This window comes from Thermobia domestica, chromosome 14 (genome assembly GCF_964235325.1).
Source record: "Thermobia domestica chromosome 14, izTheDome1.hap1.1, whole genome shotgun sequence".
NCBI lineage: Eukaryota > Metazoa > Arthropoda > Insecta > Zygentoma > Lepismatidae > Thermobia > Thermobia domestica.
In genome coordinates this window covers 28,686,140-28,708,297 of record NC_137467.1, presented here as the reverse complement: position 1 = coordinate 28,708,297, position 22,158 = coordinate 28,686,140, and the positions used below count along the sequence as shown (strand labels likewise).

The 22,158-nt window shown below is 37.6% G+C and overlaps 1 protein-coding gene across 1 annotated transcript in view; it reads right to left on the bottom strand.

The window, feature by feature from the left end:
* Positions 1-22,158, bottom strand: part of Sf3a2 (splicing factor 3a subunit 2) — a 33,480-nt gene that overhangs the window by 5,561 nt on the left and 5,761 nt on the right. The window contains exons 2-5 of the mRNA XM_081737817.1: positions 17,012-17,169; positions 12,133-12,266; positions 11,196-11,325; positions 2,598-2,725 (exon numbers count right to left, since the gene is read on the bottom strand). Of these exons, the coding sequence (XP_081593943.1) occupies positions 2,598-2,725; positions 11,196-11,325; positions 12,133-12,266; positions 17,012-17,165 (546 nt within the window). The 5' untranslated portion in view covers positions 17,166-17,169. The remainder of the gene's footprint in view (positions 1-2,597; positions 2,726-11,195; positions 11,326-12,132; positions 12,267-17,011; positions 17,170-22,158) is intronic.

The window sequence follows — 22,158 nt, the reverse complement described above, 5'->3', positions numbered from 1 at the left end:
CTACTTACAAGATTTGACTGTAGGCACATATCAAGTAGATCTCTCATCCTCTTACGTCGAAGATAAACTAATACGAGATAACGATGAGCAATTCCAGCTTGACGAAAACGTAACTGAACCGGGATTCCTGCGCATACGTCTCTACTCAAGGTTCCGCAATGCAACTAAGCATCAAGTTTTCATAGCATATGTAGCCAATGATGAAGATGACCAGGATTATGATCAAAATGTTATTCAAGGTTACTACTGTACATGTCAAAGCGGTGCTCGTACATTAGGTACATGTGCGCACGTTTCAAGTGTCTTGCGGTATTTAGGCCATGCACGACATTTACAGAATATTAGATATCGCGATGACTCATTGCTAAGTACCACATTAGATGCTGCAAACCGAAATGATGAAAATAATGAACAGATAATTGATGAATTATTTTAACACCGTTCAGCATTAAGATATCTGTGGTGGGTTTTGGTAAACGGCAAAAGTGCAGAATAATTCTACATGGTGGCTGAAGTATCAAGGAATGTTGCGTACTTAAACAGCGATCTAAAAACACTCTAGTCTACTACGATTTGTGGCTTCGACGTTTTTATCGACCATATTGGATCTGCGATCTTGAATTCAAGAATTTTGACCTCAGATTCGTAACCAACGACCCAAAATACCCTAGTAAACAGCTATTTGTGGCTACATTCAGGAGTTTCGTGTTTTTGACCCGCCATATTGATCCTCCTCTTGAATTCTAGAACTCTCACCTCAGATTCGTAATCAGCGATACGTGAAACCCATTATATCGTCGGTGAGACCAAAACTGTAGGTATTTCAACACATACGCGCAACTATAAACTACAGTAATATGGAACATCCGTAAGGTAATTCGCGGGGGGGGGATATGTGGGGGGTAAAGGGCGGTGTCAAGTGGGGTAATTTGATAGTCTAACATGTGGTTGTTTGGGGTCCTTGTTGAGTTGATTAAAACAACAAATTGTTTTACATGCTGAAATCAGTTCAATCCCCCTCCCCCAGCTACTTGGAGGCGGTTTTTGGGAGGGGAAGGAGTGGATTTCGGTCTTTGTGCCCATTGAGACTTTTGATCCACATGTTAAGGACTATCAACCAGCGAAGTTTCAACAACATTAGCCGAAAGCCACTTTCCATAAGAAAAGTGCGAGGTCCTTTGTCACTAAAAGTTACTCTTTTGCGAGGTAAAGTGGCTTTCTCGTGTAATTAATGTTTTGCTTTGGTAGTTTTCTACGAAAAATGGAAAACGGCAGAAACTTGTTACTCATTACTCTTCTGAAAGCTTCAGTACTTGCTGCCACATGTGAAACAGTCAGTTTTATTCTCATTTCAGCTTTTATTCTTTCTAAAGTACAGTGGATGGTTGGTGGATGTTTAAGCTCTCATGGTGGGGTTGAGAACTGTTCTGTGTCTATTCTTTCTTCTATCATAATAGTCTTTTAGTTTTCTCTCGTAACAGTTAACGCTCCGCTCAACGTTGTGTATGTGTGTTTGTATGGTCTATCATATTCGTCGTGTTATGCTTCTTGTATGTTCTTAAGAGTAGGTGATGAATTTGAATATTTCATGGCTTTGAGAACTCTCAATGCTAAGTTCAATATAATGTCTGGGATGAAGAAATTCGGAAATAGGCCAGAACTGGTTCCACTTACTCAGAAGCTTCTTACATCTGCTAAGTCTGCTTACCGTAACTACAAAGCATACTTAGAAATCCTAAAAAAGAAGGAAGCTCAAAAAGAAGTAAAGAAGAAAAGATGAAACAACAAAGAGAGAGATGATGGATAAATTGACAAAGGAAAAAAGGGGCATGATGAGATTTTGGTCACTTTTTCGTGTGTTTTTGGTCACTTTTCAACTATATACAAGAGACCAGACCACTATGAGCCCTGTACTCTATTCAAAGCGCTTTTGAGTTCACTCCATTAGGAAATTTTTCCCTGGCAAAAAGTATTTAAATCAAAAATCTTATAATTCGCAGCGCATAATTGGAAGGATTCTCAATTTTGTCGCTTCTAGTACAGCTCACATCTCGATAGCGTTCATGTTCACTTCTGCACTTACTCCCTGTTTGGCTCAAATTAAGAAGACATATGTAGAAGGGATACAGGAGCGTCCGCTTTCATGCTGCTATGTTAACCACTGTGCCAACCTAATCCACCCATTTCATTGTTAATCTTGTGTATAATTTGATTTGAATTGACCTCTAGTTCAGCGTCCCTTTCAGCAGCGAGGCTATATGAGACGTGGACCTACAGTTTAATGTGGGATCCGAACATGAGCTCCCACCGGGAATCGAATCCGGGTCTTCCACGCCAAAGGCGAGTACGTCAACCGCTTAGCCACGAATGAGCTCATTCTTGTATATAGTTAAGTCTTTGAAGTTGCTTGTTTTCTTTCTTACTTTGCCCTCTGAGAAAACACAAAAAACAATACTTATGACACAAACAATAATCATAGTAATAATTTTAAAACATTAAATTCAACGGGTAAAGAATCAGCTGTTATATAAGACACACAAATTTTGTTACATGCATTACATTACTAATTTTCATGAGAATTTATATTATCAACTTACTTTAAAAGCAATCGTCTCATATGGTTCTGCAGCAAAAAGAAGATACTGCCATTTCCTGTCTGGTGGCTCCACTTTCTGCTCGTATGCTGACATAAAACGATGTCTTGGACCTACGCCTTCGGCGATTTCTGAAAAACGTAAAATAAATTAAAATGAAACAAAAGGACTTTATGTACATAAAAAAAATATATTATATTTAGGTTTGTGCTAAGCCGGATTTGGGAATAAGAAATTGATGCAAATAAAATATCCAAGTACGAGATGGTATCAAAGTTTCGAGACTAGTTCTGCAACATTCCAACAGATGGTAGTGCAAGACTGCACGCACAGGTACAGGTAACATCGACCTTCATAAGTGAGTATGCTAAGAGACATCGGGAGCTGTACAGCTGATGCTATTCTGACCGTTTGTTACCACGTCTGCGACTTCACTAAGGACAGTAAGTTAAAACAACGAGGGAACGTGAAATTGTGTGTGAAACTGGGCTAATCCGCCACAGAGACGCTTGACATGATTCGGCAAATGTACTGCGATGCTACAATGAGTCGTTCGAAGGGTTTGGAGTGGCACGCACGCTTCAAGAGCGGAAGAACATTACTGGATAACAACGAGAGATCAGGACGACCTTCAACGAGCACAATACCCGAAAATGTTGAAACCATTCAGCAACATGTGTACGGGGATCGTCGGAGAACAATCTATACCACTACTGTAATTGTCGAAGCGTCATACCCAGGGTGTTGATCCAGGAGTATCAGAAGGAACACTGCGTCAAAATCTGCCAAGAACTCCGTCAGCATGCCGCGAATGACCCCTCCCCTTCATATCGAAGATCATTACCGGTGACGAAACTTGGGTGTACGTGTACGACCCTGAGACAAATCAACATTCTTCATAGTGGAAGAGCTCATCATTCCACGGCCGACAAAAGGCGGGGTAGATCCGCAGCTGGACCAAATGCATGCTCATTTTCTTTTTCGACATTCGCGGCATTGTGAATCAAGAACTCGTCTCCAGAGGCCGGACCGTCAATAGTGAGTTCTACTGTCAGCTTTTAAGGCGTCTGAGAAAGCGAATCGCAGAAGGTGCTTGATATGCTTCGAAAAGAAAACTTCCAGGACACATTTTAGAAGTGGCAGAAATGCTGGGGGCGCTGTATTGCTTTACAAGTTGACTATTTTGAAGATAAGTGTGTAAACATAGATAAATTGCAGAAGGTGCTTGATATGCTTCGAAAAGAAGACTTCCAGGACACATTTCAGCAGTGGCAGAAATGCTGGGGGCGCTGTATTGCTTTACAAGTTGACTATTTTGAAGATAAGTGTGTAAACATAGATAAATTGCAGAAGGTGCTTGATATGCTTCGAAAAGAAGACTTCCAGGACACATTTCAGCAGTGGCAGAAATGCTGGGGGCGCTGTATTGCTTTACAAGTTGACTATTTTGAAGATAAGTGTGTAAACATAGATAAATTGCAGAAGGTGCTTGATATGCTTCGAAAAGAAGACTTCCAGGACACATTTCAGCAGTGGCAGAAATGCTGGGGGCGCTGTATTGCTTTACAAGTTGACTATTTTGAAGATAAGTGTGTAAACATAGATAAATTGCAGAAGGTGCTTGATATGCTTCGAAAAGAAGACTTCCAGGACACATTTTAGAAGTGGCAGAAATGCTGGGGGCGCTGTATTGCTTTACAAGTTGACTATTTTGAAGATAAGTGTGTAAACATAGATAAATTGCAGAAGGTGCTTGATATGCTTCGAAAAGAAAACTCCCAGGACACATTTTAGAAGTGGCAGAAATGCTGGGGGCGCTGTATTGCTTTACAAGTTGACTATTTTGAAGATAAGTGTGTAAACATAGATAAATTGCAGAAGGTGCTTGATATGCTTCGAAAAGAAGACTTCCAGGACACATTTCAGCAGTGGCAGAAATGCTGGGGGCGCTGTATTGCTTTACAAGTTGACTATTTTGAAGATAAGTGTGTAAACATAGATAAATTGCAGAAGGTGCTTGATATGCTTCGAAAAGAAGACTTCCAGGACACATTTCAGCAGTGGCAGAAATGCTGGGGGCGCTGTATTGCTTTACAAGTTGACTATTTTGAAGATAAGTGTGTAAACATAGATAAATTGCAGAAGGTGCTTGATATGCTTCGAAAGAAGACTTCCAGGACACATTTCAGCAGTGGCAGAAATGCTGGGGGCGCTGTATTGCTTTACAAGTTGACTATTTTGAAGATAAGTGTGTAAACATAGATAAATTGCAGAAGGTGCTTGATATGCTTCGAAAAGAAGACTTCCAGGACACATTTCAGCAGTGGCAGAAATGCTGGGGGCGCTGTATTGCTTTACAAGTTGACTATTTTGAAGATAAGTGTGTAAACATAGATAAATTGCAGAAGGTGCTTGATATGCTTCGAAAAGAAGACTTCCAGGACACATTTCAGCAGTGGCAGAAATGCTGGGGGCGCTGTATTGCTTTACAAGTTGACTATTTTGAAGATAAGTGTGTAAACATAGATAAATTGCAGAAGGTGCTTGATATGCTTCGAAAAGAAGACTTCCAGGACACATTTCAGCAGTGGCAGAAATGCTGGGGGCGCTGTATTGCTTTACAAGTTGACTATTTTGAAGATAAGTGTGTAAACATAGATAAATTGCAGAAGGTGCTTGATATGCTTCGAAAAGAAGACTTCCAGGACACATTTCAGCAGTGGCAGAAATGCTGGGGGCGCTGTATTGCTTTACAAGTTGACTATTTTGAAGATAAGTGTGTAAACATAGATAAATTGCAGAAGGTGCTTGATATGCTTCGAAAAGAAGACTTCCAGGACACATTTCAGCAGTGGCAGAAATGCTGGGGGCGCTGTATTGCTTTACAAGTTGACTATTTTGAAGATAAGTGTGTAAACATAGATAAATTGCAGAAGGTGCTTGATATGCTTCGAAAAGAAGACTTCCAGGACACATTTCAGCAGTGGCAGAAATGCTGGGGGCGCTGTATTGCTTTACAAGTTGACTATTTTGAAGATAAGTGTGTAAACATAGATAAATTGCAGAAGGTGCTTGATATGCTTCGAAAAGAAGACTTCCAGGACACATTTCAGCAGTGGCAGAAATGCTGGGGGCGCTGTATTGCTTTACAAGTTGACTATTTTGAAGATAAGTGTGTAAACATAGATAAATTGCAGAAGGTGCTTGATATGCTTCGAAAAGAAGACTTCCAGGACACATTTCAGCAGTGGCAGAAATGCTGGGGGCGCTGTATTGCTTTACAAGTTGACTATTTTGAAGATAAGTGTGTAAACATAGATAAATTGCAGAAGGTGCTTGATATGCTTCGAAAAGAAGACTTCCAGGACACATTTCAGCAGTGGCAGAAATGCTGGGGGCGCTGTATTGCTTTACAAGTTGACTATTTTGAAGATAAGTGTGTAAACATAGATAAATTGCAGAAGGTGCTTGATATGCTTCGAAAAGAAGACTTCCAGGACACATTTCAGCAGTGGCAGAAATGCTGGGGGCGCTGTATTGCTTTACAAGTTGACTATTTTGAAGATAAGTGTGTAAACATAGATAAATTGCAGAAGGTGCTTGATATGCTTCGAAAAGAAGACTTCCAGGACACATTTCAGCAGTGGCAGAAATGCTGGGGGCGCTGTATTGCTTTACAAGTTGACTATTTTGAAGATAAGTGTGTAAACATAGATAAATTGCAGAAGGTGCTTGATATGCTTCGAAAAGAAGACTTCCAGGACACATTTCAGCAGTGGCAGAAATGCTGGGGGCGCTGTATTGCTTTACAAGTTGACTATTTTGAAGATAAGTGTGTAAACATAGATAAATTGCAGAAGGTGCTTGATATGCTTCGAAAAGAAGACTTCCAGGACACATTTCAGCAGTGGCAGAAATGCTGGGGGCGCTGTATTGCTTTACAAGTTGACTATTTTGAAGATAAGTGTGTAAACATAGATAAATTGCAGAAGGTGCTTGATATGCTTCGAAAAGAAGACTTCCAGGACACATTTCAGCAGTGGCAGAAATGCTGGGGGCGCTGTATTGCTTTACAAGTTGACTATTTTGAAGATAAGTGTGTAAACATAGATAAATTGCAGAAGGTGCTTGATATGCTTCGAAAAGAAGACTTCCAGGACACATTTCAGCAGTGGCAGAAATGCTGGGGGCGCTGTATTGCTTTACAGTTGACTATTTTGAAGATAAGTGTGTAAACATAGATAAATTGCAGAAGGTGCTTGATATGCTTCGAAAAGAAGACTTCCAGGACACATTTCAGCAGTGGCAGAAATGCTGGGGGCGCTGTATTGCTTTACAAGTTGACTATTTTGAAGATAAGTGTGTAAACATAGATAAATTGCAGAAGGTGCTTGATATGCTTCGAAAAGAAGACTTCCAGGACACATTTCAGCAGTGGCAGAAATGCTGGGGGCGCTGTATTGCTTTACAAGTTGACTATTTTGAAGATAAGTGTGTAAACATAGATAAATTGCAGAAGGTGCTTGATATGCTTCGAAAAGAAGACTTCCAGGACACATTTCAGCAGTGGCAGAAATGCTGGGGGCGCTGTATTGCTTTACAAGTTGACTATTTTGAAGATAAGTGTGTAAACATAGATAAATTGCAGAAGGTGCTTGATATGCTTCGAAAAGAAGACTTCCAGGACACATTTCAGCAGTGGCAGAAATGCTGGGGGCGCTGTATTGCTTTACAAGTTGACTATTTTGAAGATAAGTGTGTAAACATAGATAAATTGCAGAAGGTGCTTGATATGCTTCGAAAAGAAGACTTCCAGGACACATTTCAGCAGTGGCAGAAATGCTGGGGGCGCTGTATTGCTTTACAAGTTGACTATTTTGAAGATAAGTGTGTAAACATAGATAAATTGCAGAAGGTGCTTGATATGCTTCGAAAAGAAGACTTCCAGGACACATTTCAGCAGTGGCAGAAATGCTGGGGGCGCTGTATTGCTTTACAAGTTGACTATTTTGAAGATAAGTGTGTAAACATAGATAAATTGCAGAAGGTGCTTGATATGCTTCGAAAAGAAGACTTCCAGGACACATTTCAGCAGTGGCAGAAATGCTGGGGGCGCTGTATTGCTTTACAAGTTGACTATTTTGAAGATAAGTGTGTAAACATAGATAAATTGCAGAAGGTGCTTGATATGCTTCGAAAAGAAGACTTCCAGGACACATTTCAGCAGTGGCAGAAATGCTGGGGGCGCTGTATTGCTTTACAAGTTGACTATTTTGAAGATAAGTGTGTAAACATAGATAAATTGCAGAAGGTGCTTGATATGCTTCGAAAAGAAGACTTCCAGGACACATTTCAGCAGTGGCAGAAATGCTGGGGGCGCTGTATTGCTTTACAAGTTGACTATTTTGAAGATAAGTGTGTAAACATAGATAAATTGCAGAAGGTGCTTGATATGCTTCGAAAAGAAAACTTCCAGGACACATTTTAGAAGTGGCAGAAATGCTGGGGGCGCTGTATTGCTTTACAAGTTGACTATTTTGAAGATAAGTGTGTAAACATAGATAAATTGCAGAAGGTGCTTGATATGCTTCGAAAAGAAGACTTCCAGGACACATTTCAGCAGTGGCAGAAATGCTGGGGGCGCTGTATTGCTTTACAAGTTGACTATTTTGAAGATAAGTGTGTAAACATAGATAAATTGCAGAAGGTGCTTGATATGCTTCGAAAAGAAGACTTCCAGGACACATTTCAGCAGTGGCAGAAATGCTGGGGGCGCTGTATTGCTTTACAAGTTGACTATTTTGAAGATAAGTGTGTAAACATAGATAAATTGCAGAAGGTGCTTGATATGCTTCGAAAAGAAGACTTCCAGGACACATTTCAGCAGTGGCAGAAATGCTGGGGGCGCTGTATTGCTTTACAAGTTGACTATTTTGAAGATAAGTGTGTAAACATAGATAAATTGCAGAAGGTGCTTGATATGCTTCGAAAAGAAGACTTCCAGGACACATTTCAGCAGTGGCAGAAATGCTGGGGGCGCTGTATTGCTTTACAAGTTGACTATTTTGAAGATAAGTGTGTAAACATAGATAAATTGCAGAAGGTGCTTGATATGCTTCGAAAAGAAGACTTCCAGGACACATTTCAGCAGTGGCAGAAATGCTGGGGGCGCTGTATTGCTTTACAAGTTGACTATTTTGAAGATAAGTGTGTAAACATAGATAAATTGCAGAAGGTGCTTGATATGCTTCGAAAAGAAAACTTTCAGGACACATTTTAGAAGTGGCAGAAATGCTGGGGGCGCTGTATTGCTTTACAAGTTGACTATTTTGAAGATGATAAGTGTATAAGCATAGATAAATAAAGTACTTTCTTGTAAACAGAACTAGTCTCGAACCTTTTTGATACCACCTCGTAGTGTCTCATCGTCCGCGAATTTACATCTTTCATATAAAGTTTTTACAGTCGCTACTTTCAAACTGAACTATACATATGACCAGGATAGTTTGTGGTAAAAATCTTTTTTATCTTTAACAGACAAGGCAACGTTCAGAACTTTTACTATATAGAAGTTTCAGATAACAGCTGCCAATAAAGCAGATAACAACCTGTCACGATGTTTTGGTCTATTATTTAGTGAAGTCAACTTTGCTTTCTTGTTTACTTGGAGTCGAAGAAATGAAAACTTCCTCTTATTTCGTTATATGTCGTTTATAGTCATTAGTTTGATTCTAGTGTGCTTATTATTCGTTATTCTTTTATTTATTTAAGTGCTAGTTCCAGTTCGAGTTAGTATTAATATTTTGAAACTGATTAATAAATTTACGTTATTTTAAGAATTGATTTGATTGGTTGCAGTTTAGCGTCCCTTCCCAGCACCGAGTCTGTATGAGACGAGTGAATTTCCAGTTTACCACCATAATAAGTTCAAAATTCAAGGGTCTACCCCACAGAGAACCAAACCCGACGCCATGCTCCAAAAGCACACACGCATTAGCCACAAGGACCAGCAGAGAGAGTTTGGGTTTCTTTCAGAATTAACAACCCCAGTCAGAATTCCAATCTCGTCCCATGTACTTTATGCGAATCTGTGGTTTTATATAGAACGGTTGAGTGACTGCATTTTTATCCTTGTCTTGTGTTTATATTTGGACCTGGGCTTGTACATATATATTAACGTTGGTAATAATTGTATGAACTACATGTACTATCCTAACATAAGTAGCTAGACATTCGAGAAATATGATGGCCATTGTTACGTATCCTGCAAAGGAAATATACTTGATGCTGGAATTAGCACTTTGTGAGGTTCACTTTGACAGTACGTCACAAGATATCCAATACGAGTACCATGATATCGCATGTGAGACAATAGTCACAGAGTTCCTTACGTAACTGTTGTTTCTTGACAGGTCTCTGTGGTCTTTCATGCAAATTTTATTGCAGAAGATGTCAAGTATTTTCAAGATTCATGTACGGAAATGTTCTGGTCACAGCAAGATAATAAATAAATAAAACATTTTTCCTCTTCACGTATCGAGGACATATGAGACGAGGAACTACTGCTTGTCGTGGGATATGAACCATGTAGGGAGTGCTTCTGTTTCATTTAATGGATGCTCAGAGAAGGATGTTCTACAATTATCGGATATACATCCTATTGTATCATTAAGCAATTGATATGACTGGAGTTCAACATATATTTCCTACACGGTGGGTATATGAAACGTGAACCTACTCTAAGTGAGATCCTAATAAAGTACAGAATACGCTGAGCACTCATAATTAAAGACGGTAATCTAAAATTCCATAGTCTACCAATGATGCAACCAAATGAAGCTCCATTACCAACACATGTTTGATTACTTTAATACTAATTTTAAAAGTTACAAAATGTATTTTTAAGTTTTCATAAATACGAGAGTCAGTCAAAAAGTTTCTGGAATTTCATTGTAACTATTTATTACCACAATATAGGTACACATTCACTTAATCGCGTTCAAAATAGACTCCTTGAAAAGACGCACTTGTTCCACCGCTAGGGCCATTGCTGGAAACAACGCTGAAAGTTCTGTCTTGGTATGTTCCGAAGTTCAGCCGTAGTGTTGGTTTGGATGTCTTCTACGTTGCAAAATGGCTCGCAGAAACGAACATTCCCTCCTCTACCAGCCGCCCTATCCACCGGATTTGGCACCAGCGGATTTCTGGCTCTTCCCAAGATCAAGAAGGGCCTAAAAGGTAACCGTTTTGCCACCGCAGAAGACATCCAAACCAACGTGACGGCTGAACTTCGGAATATACCAAAACAGGACTTTCAGTGTTGTTTCCAGCAATAGCAGGAGCAGTGGGAACAAGTGTATATGTTCTCAAGAGGCCTATTTTGAACGCGATTAAGTGAACGTGTTCTTATATTGTGGTAATAAATAGTTACAATGAAATTCAGGAATCTTTTTGACTGTCCCTCGTACAGTACATAACTGACGAAAAAGCTCATTTTCAGTTACAGTATCAAATAATGCTCAAAAATTAGATTCGTAATATAGCTAATCAAGTACAAATCTTATCAAGACCAACTTTATCAAGAAAATCGACATTTCTCACCTGGATAGTCAATTTGAAACAACAAGCTTTGCTGGCCAGTTTCTGGATCTCTCTGCTTTGTGACACGATAACCAGGTCTCCCAATTTTCACGAACTTCTTCGGCTCAACACGTGGTTTTTCTGGAGCAGGCTGTAAGAACAAAAAAATAGCTTAGAGCTAATATTCAATTAAAGACAACTTACGAAGTTTACAATGTACTTCTTGTGAACTGCAGAACTCTCTAATTCGGGGCTCTAAATAAGATTAAGTGTATATATATTAAAAGAAAAAAATATTTCAAGACAAATATTACAGACTGGATTAAAGAAAAAAATTAAGTTGGTACGTAGATGCTTACCAACACGTAATGAGAACATATGAATCTTTACTTATATGCTTTTTGTGTATGTTTTCAGATTAACTAATTTGGATGTAATGATCAAAATTAGTATAACCTACTGTAAAATGTTTGACAACCAACGTTGATTTTTTTAAAAAATAAACAATAAAATAACTCGTACTTCTGTGATAGTTCTGTTAGTTACTTTCACCTTATTTTTATGTACATAAATAAAAAAGAGACTATGGGTTACTGCTTCTCGAATCCCTTATGTGCCTCTTTACCCTAGTGTGTACTGGTAATCGAAAATGACTTATATTAGTGTTGAATCCATAGTCTTCGGATCACTGAGACAAACAGTGACACTTCCGATACTGTTTAAATACAAATTCAACCCTTTGTGTCCAAAACGAAACGTATTCTCCCCGTGCGAGCAACGGGTATTCTGTTAGCATATATATGCCGGGGGAAAAAAAGTTAGTCCGTATTATGGAGGTACTCGTTAAGGAAGATTTTACTGTATTCAAATCTAGGAACTTTCTCCATATCTACCGCATCGGAAAGTGCCCTTCAAATTACAAACTATTATACAAAAGATCTAAAAGGGTAAAGTGTACCTGTGCCGGTGATTCTTTTGCTTCTTTCGCTGCTCTTCTTGCCAAATTCGCTTGATGCTTCTTGCCCTGAGTATGGGCCAAGTAGCTTCCCTCATTGTTATGCAACGTAAGGCATAATTTACATTCATACGACCCTGTAAACAACATTTGATAAATATTAATTTACATTAATTGTAGTAAATAAACGCATAACTTATATAAAAATATTAAAATTTAAAGAAATAAATAAATAAACAAAAAAATACAACCCCATCATCTACAAGGAGAAATAAGAAGCCAGCACACTATAAACATTATATGTAATATACTTTCTGCTATAGCTTCTTGACTATTAGATACCAAAAGAACCACTCATCGAAGAAAGAAAGAAAAACTACGAGGTGCGGTCAATATATTTTGCCCTCGTATAGTGATGGTTTATCTATTTGTACGCAAATTATGTACGAAATGCGGCAATGTCTGATAAGACTAATGTGTAAATTTTATGCTTCTACGTTCAAAAATGTTGAAGTGCCCATCCTTAAGCACTCTCAAAACATGGGAGAAACAGCTGAAATGTAAACGGATGAGTTTGGAGGACGAATCTAGAAAGGGAAGACAGTGTTCAGCGATTGATGATGACATGATTCAAGGAAAGTTTAACTCCTAGTGATGAACGACAGACGAATAACCATAAATACTATTATTAATAAGTTGAAGATTTTCTATAGCTCAGTATCCACTATCTTGCATGATCACCTGCACCTATTCGAAGTGTCCGCACGGTGGGTTCCCAGGTTACTCACTCATTTTCAAAAACAGCAATGCGCTGATTGTGCATCGCAAGTGTTGGCTCTCTGTGTACCCAATGAAAACAACTTTTTCGATCGTCTCGTGACAATGGATGAATGTTGGGTATATCACTTTGACCCAGAGACTAAAGCGATGAGTCAACAGTGCAAACATAGCAGCTCCCCACTCCTTAAAAAGGCCAGCCTTCTGCTAAGATCATGCTTTCAGTTTTCTGGGACTGAAAGGGCATTATTCTTACGGATTACCTAACTTACGGGCATAATGTGAATGGAACAAATTACAGAGGTTTGCTGGAAAAGCTTCGCGATGCTCTAAAGGAAAAGCACCGTGGCATCCTCAGCAAAGGTGTTCGCCTATTAGTTGACAATGTTCCCGCCCACAAAGCCCAGGAAACTATGAAACTTGTCTAACGCCTAGGGAGCCAATTACTTCCCCATCCTCCATATTTACCTGACCTCGCGCCGTCAATTTCTTCTTGTTTCCAAAACTGAAGCAGTCTCTGAAAGGACGGAGTTTTTCTTCAGATGTGGAGGTTATGCTGCAGTGGAACACTGGTTTTCCAGCCAACGTGACATTTTCTACAAAGAGGGGTTGTGTAAGCTGAAAGACCGGTTGCAGAAATGCGTTACTTTGCTTGACTATGTAGAGAAAGACTATTGGCCCTTCTCCCTCAACCCTTCACTGACCTAAGGGTAAAAACTTATTGACCGTCCCTCGTATTACCTGTTCAAAAGTGAACTCATAATCACGCAGTTCTTGTATTTATTGTGTCTCTAGTATACATTCCCTCAATCGCCACCATTTCCAGTGTTTCATATACCCTTAAACTTATGTTATCAAATGGTTTTCCAATGAATCTGGGGACGCTTTTCAACTTCAGTCAAAATGCCAGTTCGATAGAAAGTTTACCTTTATTACCAAGATCTTTGTTCATAACTCATCACACAATACAACTTTCGTTCTCTAAATCCAAAGAGAATGAACCTCAAGAATGAGTCGTATTCTTCCTGAGAGAACACAATATAGGAGTATTCATATGAATTCGGGTAAAAATATGCCTCCCGAATATTGTACTGCATTTAAAAAAAAAAAAAAAAAAAAAGTAATGAAACCTTACCTTTAGGCTAAAGGAGACGGATATTACTGAAAATGAAATTTCTATTTTTACGTCCCATGGTTAAGCCCTTTGGGCTAAAAACGACACATGATTAATTAAAGAAAATGATTATGAGCGAAGCGGTGAAATAAGAAGTGGAAAGAAATGGGAGAACCCAGAAAAACCCCACGGATATGATATTATTCATCTCAATCTCATGGTATGAGATCGAACTAGGGCTCCCTCGCGCCAGGGATGATTAATATGCACTCTTTTTTATTGAGCAAGTATACCTCTTTTGTTACAGAGAGGTTTTATTCTGATTACGAAACAGTTCAACTGTTCGCTTCCATCCACAGTTCATTCCTTGTATATATTCGAATCTTATCCATTAATCAATACGGGCAGAAAATTTGAATTATGATTGATTGACTATATATATATATATATATATATATAGTTCCAAGTAGTATATTAATCCTAATTCAATTTTTTTGCCCATATTAAGTAATGCATAAGATTCGAATATGGTTCTTTCTTTCTATTTCGGAAATTTATTTATGCTTTACTTTTGTACGTGATTCGAGAAAATAAATAGGGGAGGCCGGGGTAATACGAAACATGGCCAAAAATACCCTAAATATCAAATCAAAAATATAAAAAAAAAAAAAAAAATAAATAAATAAGTAATGGCAACGTCAATATCTTTACTTTCCTATCCCACTGGCACTTATGAACTAATATGAGTTTTTATATTATTGTCACACTGTGAAAAAATACATTCACTTTGATCTTACCACGGAAATTCGTGACTTTTTTAAAATAAAATTTTATTCTGAAAAGTGAGTTAGAAATGTGGAAATGACTGCTATGTAACTTTGTGACGAAGACTATCTTCGTCACAAAGTTACATAGCAGTCATTTATGCTTATTCGAATATGCAGCAACTTTATGCTTATTTAGCGCATGTGACGAGTATAACCTGTTGGTTGTAGAAAGTAGTAGCTGTAGTAGGTGTTAGTTTGTATGTAGAAAGTAAATAGGAAAACTCCTACTCTGGCAATCCAGTCAAGAGTCTGTGCATAGATAGTGACAGTGGAGAATATGCTTTGGATCAACTAATTTCATCATCAACTGGTGAAAGTTTGTCACGAGAAATTGATCCAACCAGAGCAGAATCTTGCTTAGAAACGTATTACACCGTGTACTATGATCTTGACTGGTAAATTGGGATTCATTGCTTTCCCAGATGAAGGATCGTGCAAGGTTAAATTTTTGAAAAAAGGACTAAGTGGTTTTAATTGGCCTGCCTATGATGACATTCAAACAATGACATCAAATTTGTGTTTTATGGACCTATCAAAACTGGATGGAAATGGGCCATTCCAGATTTCCAGAGGATAGCTCCAAAAAAATCGTTGTGTTTATAGCAAAGTGAAAAAGGGCTTTTGAAACCAAAACAAAGATTAAATATGGCACCTCTTCTTCTGGTAGGCCTAGGTGTTTGCAGGGCTATTATTAATATTTGTTAAACTCATGCCTATATGCAACAGCTCTTTTTGGCCTATACATTTTTCATATGTTTATTTCTGGGGTCCAGCCTAAATGGCCTAGCTGCTACAATTTTGTTACACTAAAGTTTAAATTGCATTTATGAGGTTTTTAAATGTTAATTTTGAGTTTACATAGGGTAGCATAACATTTTCAAACTCTTTCGCACATTTTTCATATGTTTGTTCGACTGTACATCGTGAAAGGTTTAATATTCATCTTACATATTTTTCGAAAATTTAATTTTCTACATAGGCTACATTTTACATAAAATTTGATCAACAATAAGTTTACAACATTTTTCAATGTTCTCTTTTTGTATGATTACAATTTAATAGCTTTTTTCAATCCATTTTAAGTTAGCTAAAACTATTGTTCAAATGCGGTGTTTTTTCTTTATTGCGAATTTAGGCACTTTTTAAGTTCATTTTCGACATTCTCCAGAAAATTTCTTGTCAGCATTTTTTTTTTATTTGGTAGTGTGAGTTTTGTCCATGATGTATCTAGATTACGTAAAACTCAACTATACTTTGTTTTAATGGTTTTTGATATTTAATACTTAGGCAACTAAATTTTCCGAACGAACTATTGAATTTCATTTTTTAAATCTTAATATTTCGGGAACATATTTATATATATTTCAGATCTGAAAAAAGTAAATTTTCAGAATTGTGTGAAGATGTTTCTTAAAACTCTTACTCATTTTCTATTCTATATGCGTGAGCAGTGAGAGCCCTGTCTCTTATTACCCCTTAGGGGTAATAAGAGACACTGACTTTAACAATTTTTTTTTTTTTTTTTTTTTGCATGAAAAGCGACTGGAAAAATGTGTTAATACATCAGCAGGTTTCATTTTTTAAGTACAATCACATACATTTTTCTCTAGTTCCTCAGGAAATCAATACAAGTGATAGAATTTTTTTTATTGTCTCTTATTACCCCGGCCTCCCCTAAATTCTTTGTTAATACGGCTACGTTTTGTTCTCCTGAATCAATACTATTTCCCTAATTCTGTTTTTTATCTTAAGTTTGGTTATGCAAATATGAGTGCTATCGCACTTACATTTTGTTTCTTACGCTGCTGAATCAGTTCTTTATCTATATAAAGGAGTTAAGCTGAGTAGAATTTGAGTTTAACAGCAGCGAATCTATATGAGACGAGACCTACTGATTAACGTGGAATTCGAATCACATGTGCTCCCGTCGGGAATAGAGCCCAGGTCTCCCATGCCACAGGCGAGTACGCTAACCACTTAGTCACGAAGACGTTTTCTATATAAAGGAATTTTTAAAGCCAGTTAAAGTATTTATTTTATTAATAAAACCAAGTTTCAAACTTTAATCTACATTAAATCATTGTGAATTTTAAACAAATAAAGTTGGAACTCTCGAAAGAAAGAAAGAAAGAAAACATAAACATATAAAAGAAGAATACATTACCTAAGTGATTTTTCATAAAATATGGATCTTTATTTAAATCAATTGTTTCTAACGCCAACTGCCTGAGGCGTTCTCGACGATCTCGGTTTGTCTCTGACCATGATGCAACTCCTCCGCCACCAGTTTTACCACCAGGTCGATTCTGAAAATCCATGCTTCTAAAAAGCGAAACAGAAAAAAAGTTAATTTTGAGTAGCCATTTCTTCATACTTCAATCACAAATACACTCAGAACCGTTCTGGGTGATGAGAGTGAACTCAACACTTTCCATTTGACTTAATTACCTGGAACGCTTCAGATATACTTCGAATTCTTGTTAAAATCAGTTTAGAGTAGCTCCCTCCCCTAATATAGTTCTCGAATGCACTAGAATAGTTCAACGAGCTTCGTCAGCCTATCTCGGTTAAAATAAGAATCTTCTAACACAACTCTGTGTGTGGTATATGTTAGTTTGCCTCATCAAAATATACCAGGAGTATATTATGAGCTGTTTAAACAATTACCATGTTACTCTTACTTTTAAAACCACACATAACACGTTAATACAATTTATACAAAGACACATTCTATATATAAAAATGAAAGTCACTATGTTTGTGACTTCGTACCTCTTGAACCATCCGACCGATCTCGATCAAATTTCAACGTAAAAATGAGATTGGTTTGGGCCTCATCATGGTTCTTATCATTTCACTTTGATAGTGCAACTTAGGGAAGGGGGGAGACATAAAAATAAATAAAACCTAATAACTTTTAAACCACAAAATAAATCTCGATCAAATTTGCATAGATGAGGTTCGGGCCTGGGATGCTTTTTTATCATTTTACTTTGACGGTGCAACTTAGGGAAGGGGTAGATATTTAAAAATGATCGAAAATTACCGATATTAAGTGTCGAATCCATACTTTTCTGGGCCGCTGAAATGAACAGTAAGACTTCCGATGTGCAATGAGCACTTTCAGGCCCATTGCTAGTTATATATATATATATATATATATATATATATATATATATATATTGAAGGTATATAATATTCATATTTTCTTTGATTATTAATGCATATATAATTAGGGTAAGGAACCAGCGCAGGTAAAATTATTATAGATTGGTATTTTTGTCTATTAATCTTTATATAAATTTATATATTTCATGTGTGCATTTATGTATTGTTTAATGTATATATATATGTATATGTTAATCTTTAAAGTTATTCTTTTCAGTTTTAGAAAAAATTTAATTCCAAGTAAGGCAAAAGTTTATTAGCTAGTTAGCTCATTTGGAAACACTGCTAAGCTCAGACACAGTTTCTTCTCGTCGTAGCGGAGAGCGGGAAGCTGTTAAATCGTATATAAGTAAGAAGGGAAATGGCAGCGGGGAGGCAGATTTTGGATTCTTTTGATAGAGTCGAGACGGAAATTTTTAGCGGGAGGAGCTTTCGTGCTCCTTGGGTCTCTTTTTGTTTCGCGACGTTTTTTTTTAAGTCAGAGCAGGGGTACAGCCGTAAGAGATGGCTGTGTATAGGGTCAACCTTTAGACTTGTTAAGCGGAATACGAATCAGAATATTTGAGTTCTGGTTGTATGTCCATGGGTATAGTCTAAGGATAGGTTCGATTCCCGGATAGGAATATTTGAAGAAATGAAATTTAGCAGGGATCTTTAGATCTATTGTGACAACGTTCCTTCCGAACGCCGTCTGTTTTCAGAAATTTTCTTTATTTTGATTTTAGGGAAGGCTGTTGCTATGGCAATCGAGCCGGATGAGTAATATATATATATATATATATATATATATTTCGGTTAGTTGCATTTGACTAGCCGATTAGATTTTCACAGCTGATTCCTCACATAAGGGGATGGTAGGCTGTTTGATTTTTTATTCCTACTACCGAGCCTGAGTGAAGGTGCTTTATTCCTAAATGAAGGAATTTTCCCTTTACCTTTACCTTATTAAAGTCTGTTAGCTAGCTATTTCCTTAAGGGTTGTCTAATAAAGGGCGATTCCTGAATTAGGGACTTAGGCCAGACAGTTCTCAGAATGTTGGGTCTGTCTTTAGAGTATGTGAGGTTCATGATGGCTTGTACGAGGACGCATGTTCAGAACCTCTCTTAAGGAATTTTAGACAAATTTTAAAGGAAGCTTCATGTTTGGAGCGAACTGCTATTTAAGGTTTTAAATAGGTAGGAACCTCTGAGTCCAGAAGTGTACCTGAACGAAGTTTTTTTTTAATCAAAGAAATAATTTTCATCAAGGAACATTAATCTCAGAGAACAATTTTGTTGTTTGTTTTTTTGGAATTTTTAATAATCTAGTCTACTTGGAAAAGTCTGATTGATATAAAATTCCCTGAACCTTGGGTATTGATATTAAGTTTATTGTTTGCTAGTTACCTAGACGATTAGTAAACAAATTTATTTATATTATGTGAGTGTCGCAGTAATTAAGTTTCAGGTTTGGGAGCGTAGTATAAGATAGTAGAGGGAACATACTTTATCATATACGTCCTATATAGGGCACATCGCAGATGCCGTTTAAATCCAAATTCAGCCCCACAACTTGGGAAGAGAGAAGATATATACAAATGATAGAAAATGGAAAGTGTCGAATCTATAGTTTGCGGGGTCGCTGGGACAAACATTGAAGCCAAATTCAGCTCTTCGTGTCCAAAAAGAAACGTATTCTCTCCGTGCGAAGAGCGACCATTCTGCTAGTTCAATGTAAACTGAATTACGTGCTGACCTCAGAAACAGAGAGGACAATGAGCTATCTCATTTCGAACTCATATAATATATAAAGGAAAAAAGAATACAAACAGCTTTGGCATTGATCCGTAATGGTGCTAAACACACTTTATTATTTCCTCTTATGGCAGCAACCTTCCGATTACAGCTTTCCACTCTTCTCTACCTTAAGCCAAGCGTTTCATTTGCATGTACGGTACTTTCTCTTCTCTAAATCATGTATTATTTGGTTCGTGGCCTTCCCCTATGTATTTTTCCTTGTCATTCTTTCTATAGTTAATAGAATGATTCCTCCATGTCTCAATGTGTCCAATCACCATTTCTCTTCTTTCCGAAAAATCCTTTTTCCTACCATCTCCAACACTCATTTGATTCATTATCCAGTATGTGTTCATATCGAGTCCTAGACAACGTTATCCTAGACCGATCCTCACAGTCTACCACCCGGTCTACAGGAAAGGTCTAGGAGTACATGCGCTGGTAGTGGGGAACAGGAAACGAACGTCTCTCTCCCAACAAGACGTATCATGAGAATGACGATTTCTATTAAATTAATAGTGCTTCTAAAATTGATCACAAAAATTCTTACTCCCTCCGCCATCCACCGAAGAAAATAAAATATATATCCGAAAAATACTGAAACTCGCATCCTGGCAAACTTCTAGTCATGAGTTTTCATTTTAAACGATATTTCATTCGAGTTATAGGATTTTACAGGGTGAAAATCCTATCATACTTACACAGGGGCCGCGGTGGCTGACTGACAGCAGCGCTGGTTTGATCTCAGGTCGCGACAAGTGGGTTTTATGGTAGACAAACACTTTGTACGTGTTTTCTCGGTGTTCTCACATTTTCTTCATTGTATTATTTCACTCACTGTTATAATCATATCGTCTACCTTAGCCTCGGTGCATATAAAAACAGGAACGTTAAAAAAAAAAAAAAGGTAAATGACAGAAAGCGGAATAACACAACACAAAGACAGGGGCGAGAAAAATGTTATGATTAAATATACGGATGTTAAGGTAATATATCTTTTTCAAAGACATTAGGGAGAAAAAGTAAAGAATTGTTGCTTTACCGTGGGTACTGTGAAATTAAGCTTATTACAAGTTCGAGGGATAAACTAATACAGAATATTTACTAACAGATGCTATGGGGGTGGGTCTTAAATTAATAAAATAAATATTACCTTTGCATCTGTGGTCATCTTCACTTTAGTTTATGGAATATTTCAACTCGTTCAGGAGTGATGCTCGTAACTATAGGTCACTCTTTGCAAGCTGAAACTCTTATAATACCATGTGAGTTCCCAGACTACACTAGATTTCTTCAACACTTATGGCAGAAATCAAGTGTAGTCTGAGAGTGTGGGGATCATTTTCTTTACATGACTCACATAACCACAAAAATATTATAAGAATCCTAGTCTGCAAAAAGTAACAAATAGTTGCGAACATGACTCCCGAGCGAGCCGAAATATTTATATAAACTAAAGTGAAGATCACCACAGATGCAAAGGTAATATTTCCACCCTCATATCATCTGTAAGCTTTATTGTTTTATTAAGTTACAGAATAATGTGAAGTCAAGTAAGAAAACCGTAATTGCGGCTCCAATTGGAGCCTCCGAAAAAAAAAAAAAAACTCCTTCTAGCGTCCTAATGTGGAAACGTTCTACTGGGACGGCATTTAGTATTTATCCCAAATTCACTGACGGCTATGAAGTTGGTACAGTAAAAAATGAAATTAATTTTTTGTTTTACGTCCCACGGTTATGCCGGTTACGGTACAGTCATTTACAGTGAGCCGTCCCAAACGACCTCTATGCGTATACCCACCATCGCTGACGCACCTGATTCCTACGGACGCACCCCATCACTACCACTAGGGCTCCCTGCTTCGCTACTGACCTGACTCAGTTAGATAGCATTTGTGCTATTCAGGGGCCACGTAGCACAACTTGGTTCGTGTTATATGCGTCATAGTTTTTATGCCATATGTCTACAGTGTATTTACACTCACCCCATTTACAAATAACGAACCGAAATCACTACTAAGGGAGCTAGTCACTAACAAGTGATTTGGGGAAGAAACTAAATAATACCCGTTCTGATGTTTAACAACAATCTTCATAAATACACTTCTCGGCAGATTGGGCATTTCATAGTAATTGTTTCTCTCCTTACACTAATGGGCAAATACAACGTTGGTGCTTGAGTGCATACACACGACAAAAGTATATCTTATTCTAAAATTCTAATGTTTCCTCTTGAAATTCTTACTCAGGTTAAGTTTCGGCTGACATCTGCGGAAACTGCCTAGAAGTGATCCCTTGCATTAAATTACGTAGAAGCCTTTAAAAATTTTCGAACACAATTACCCCAAGTAAGCCCAGTTTAATCGA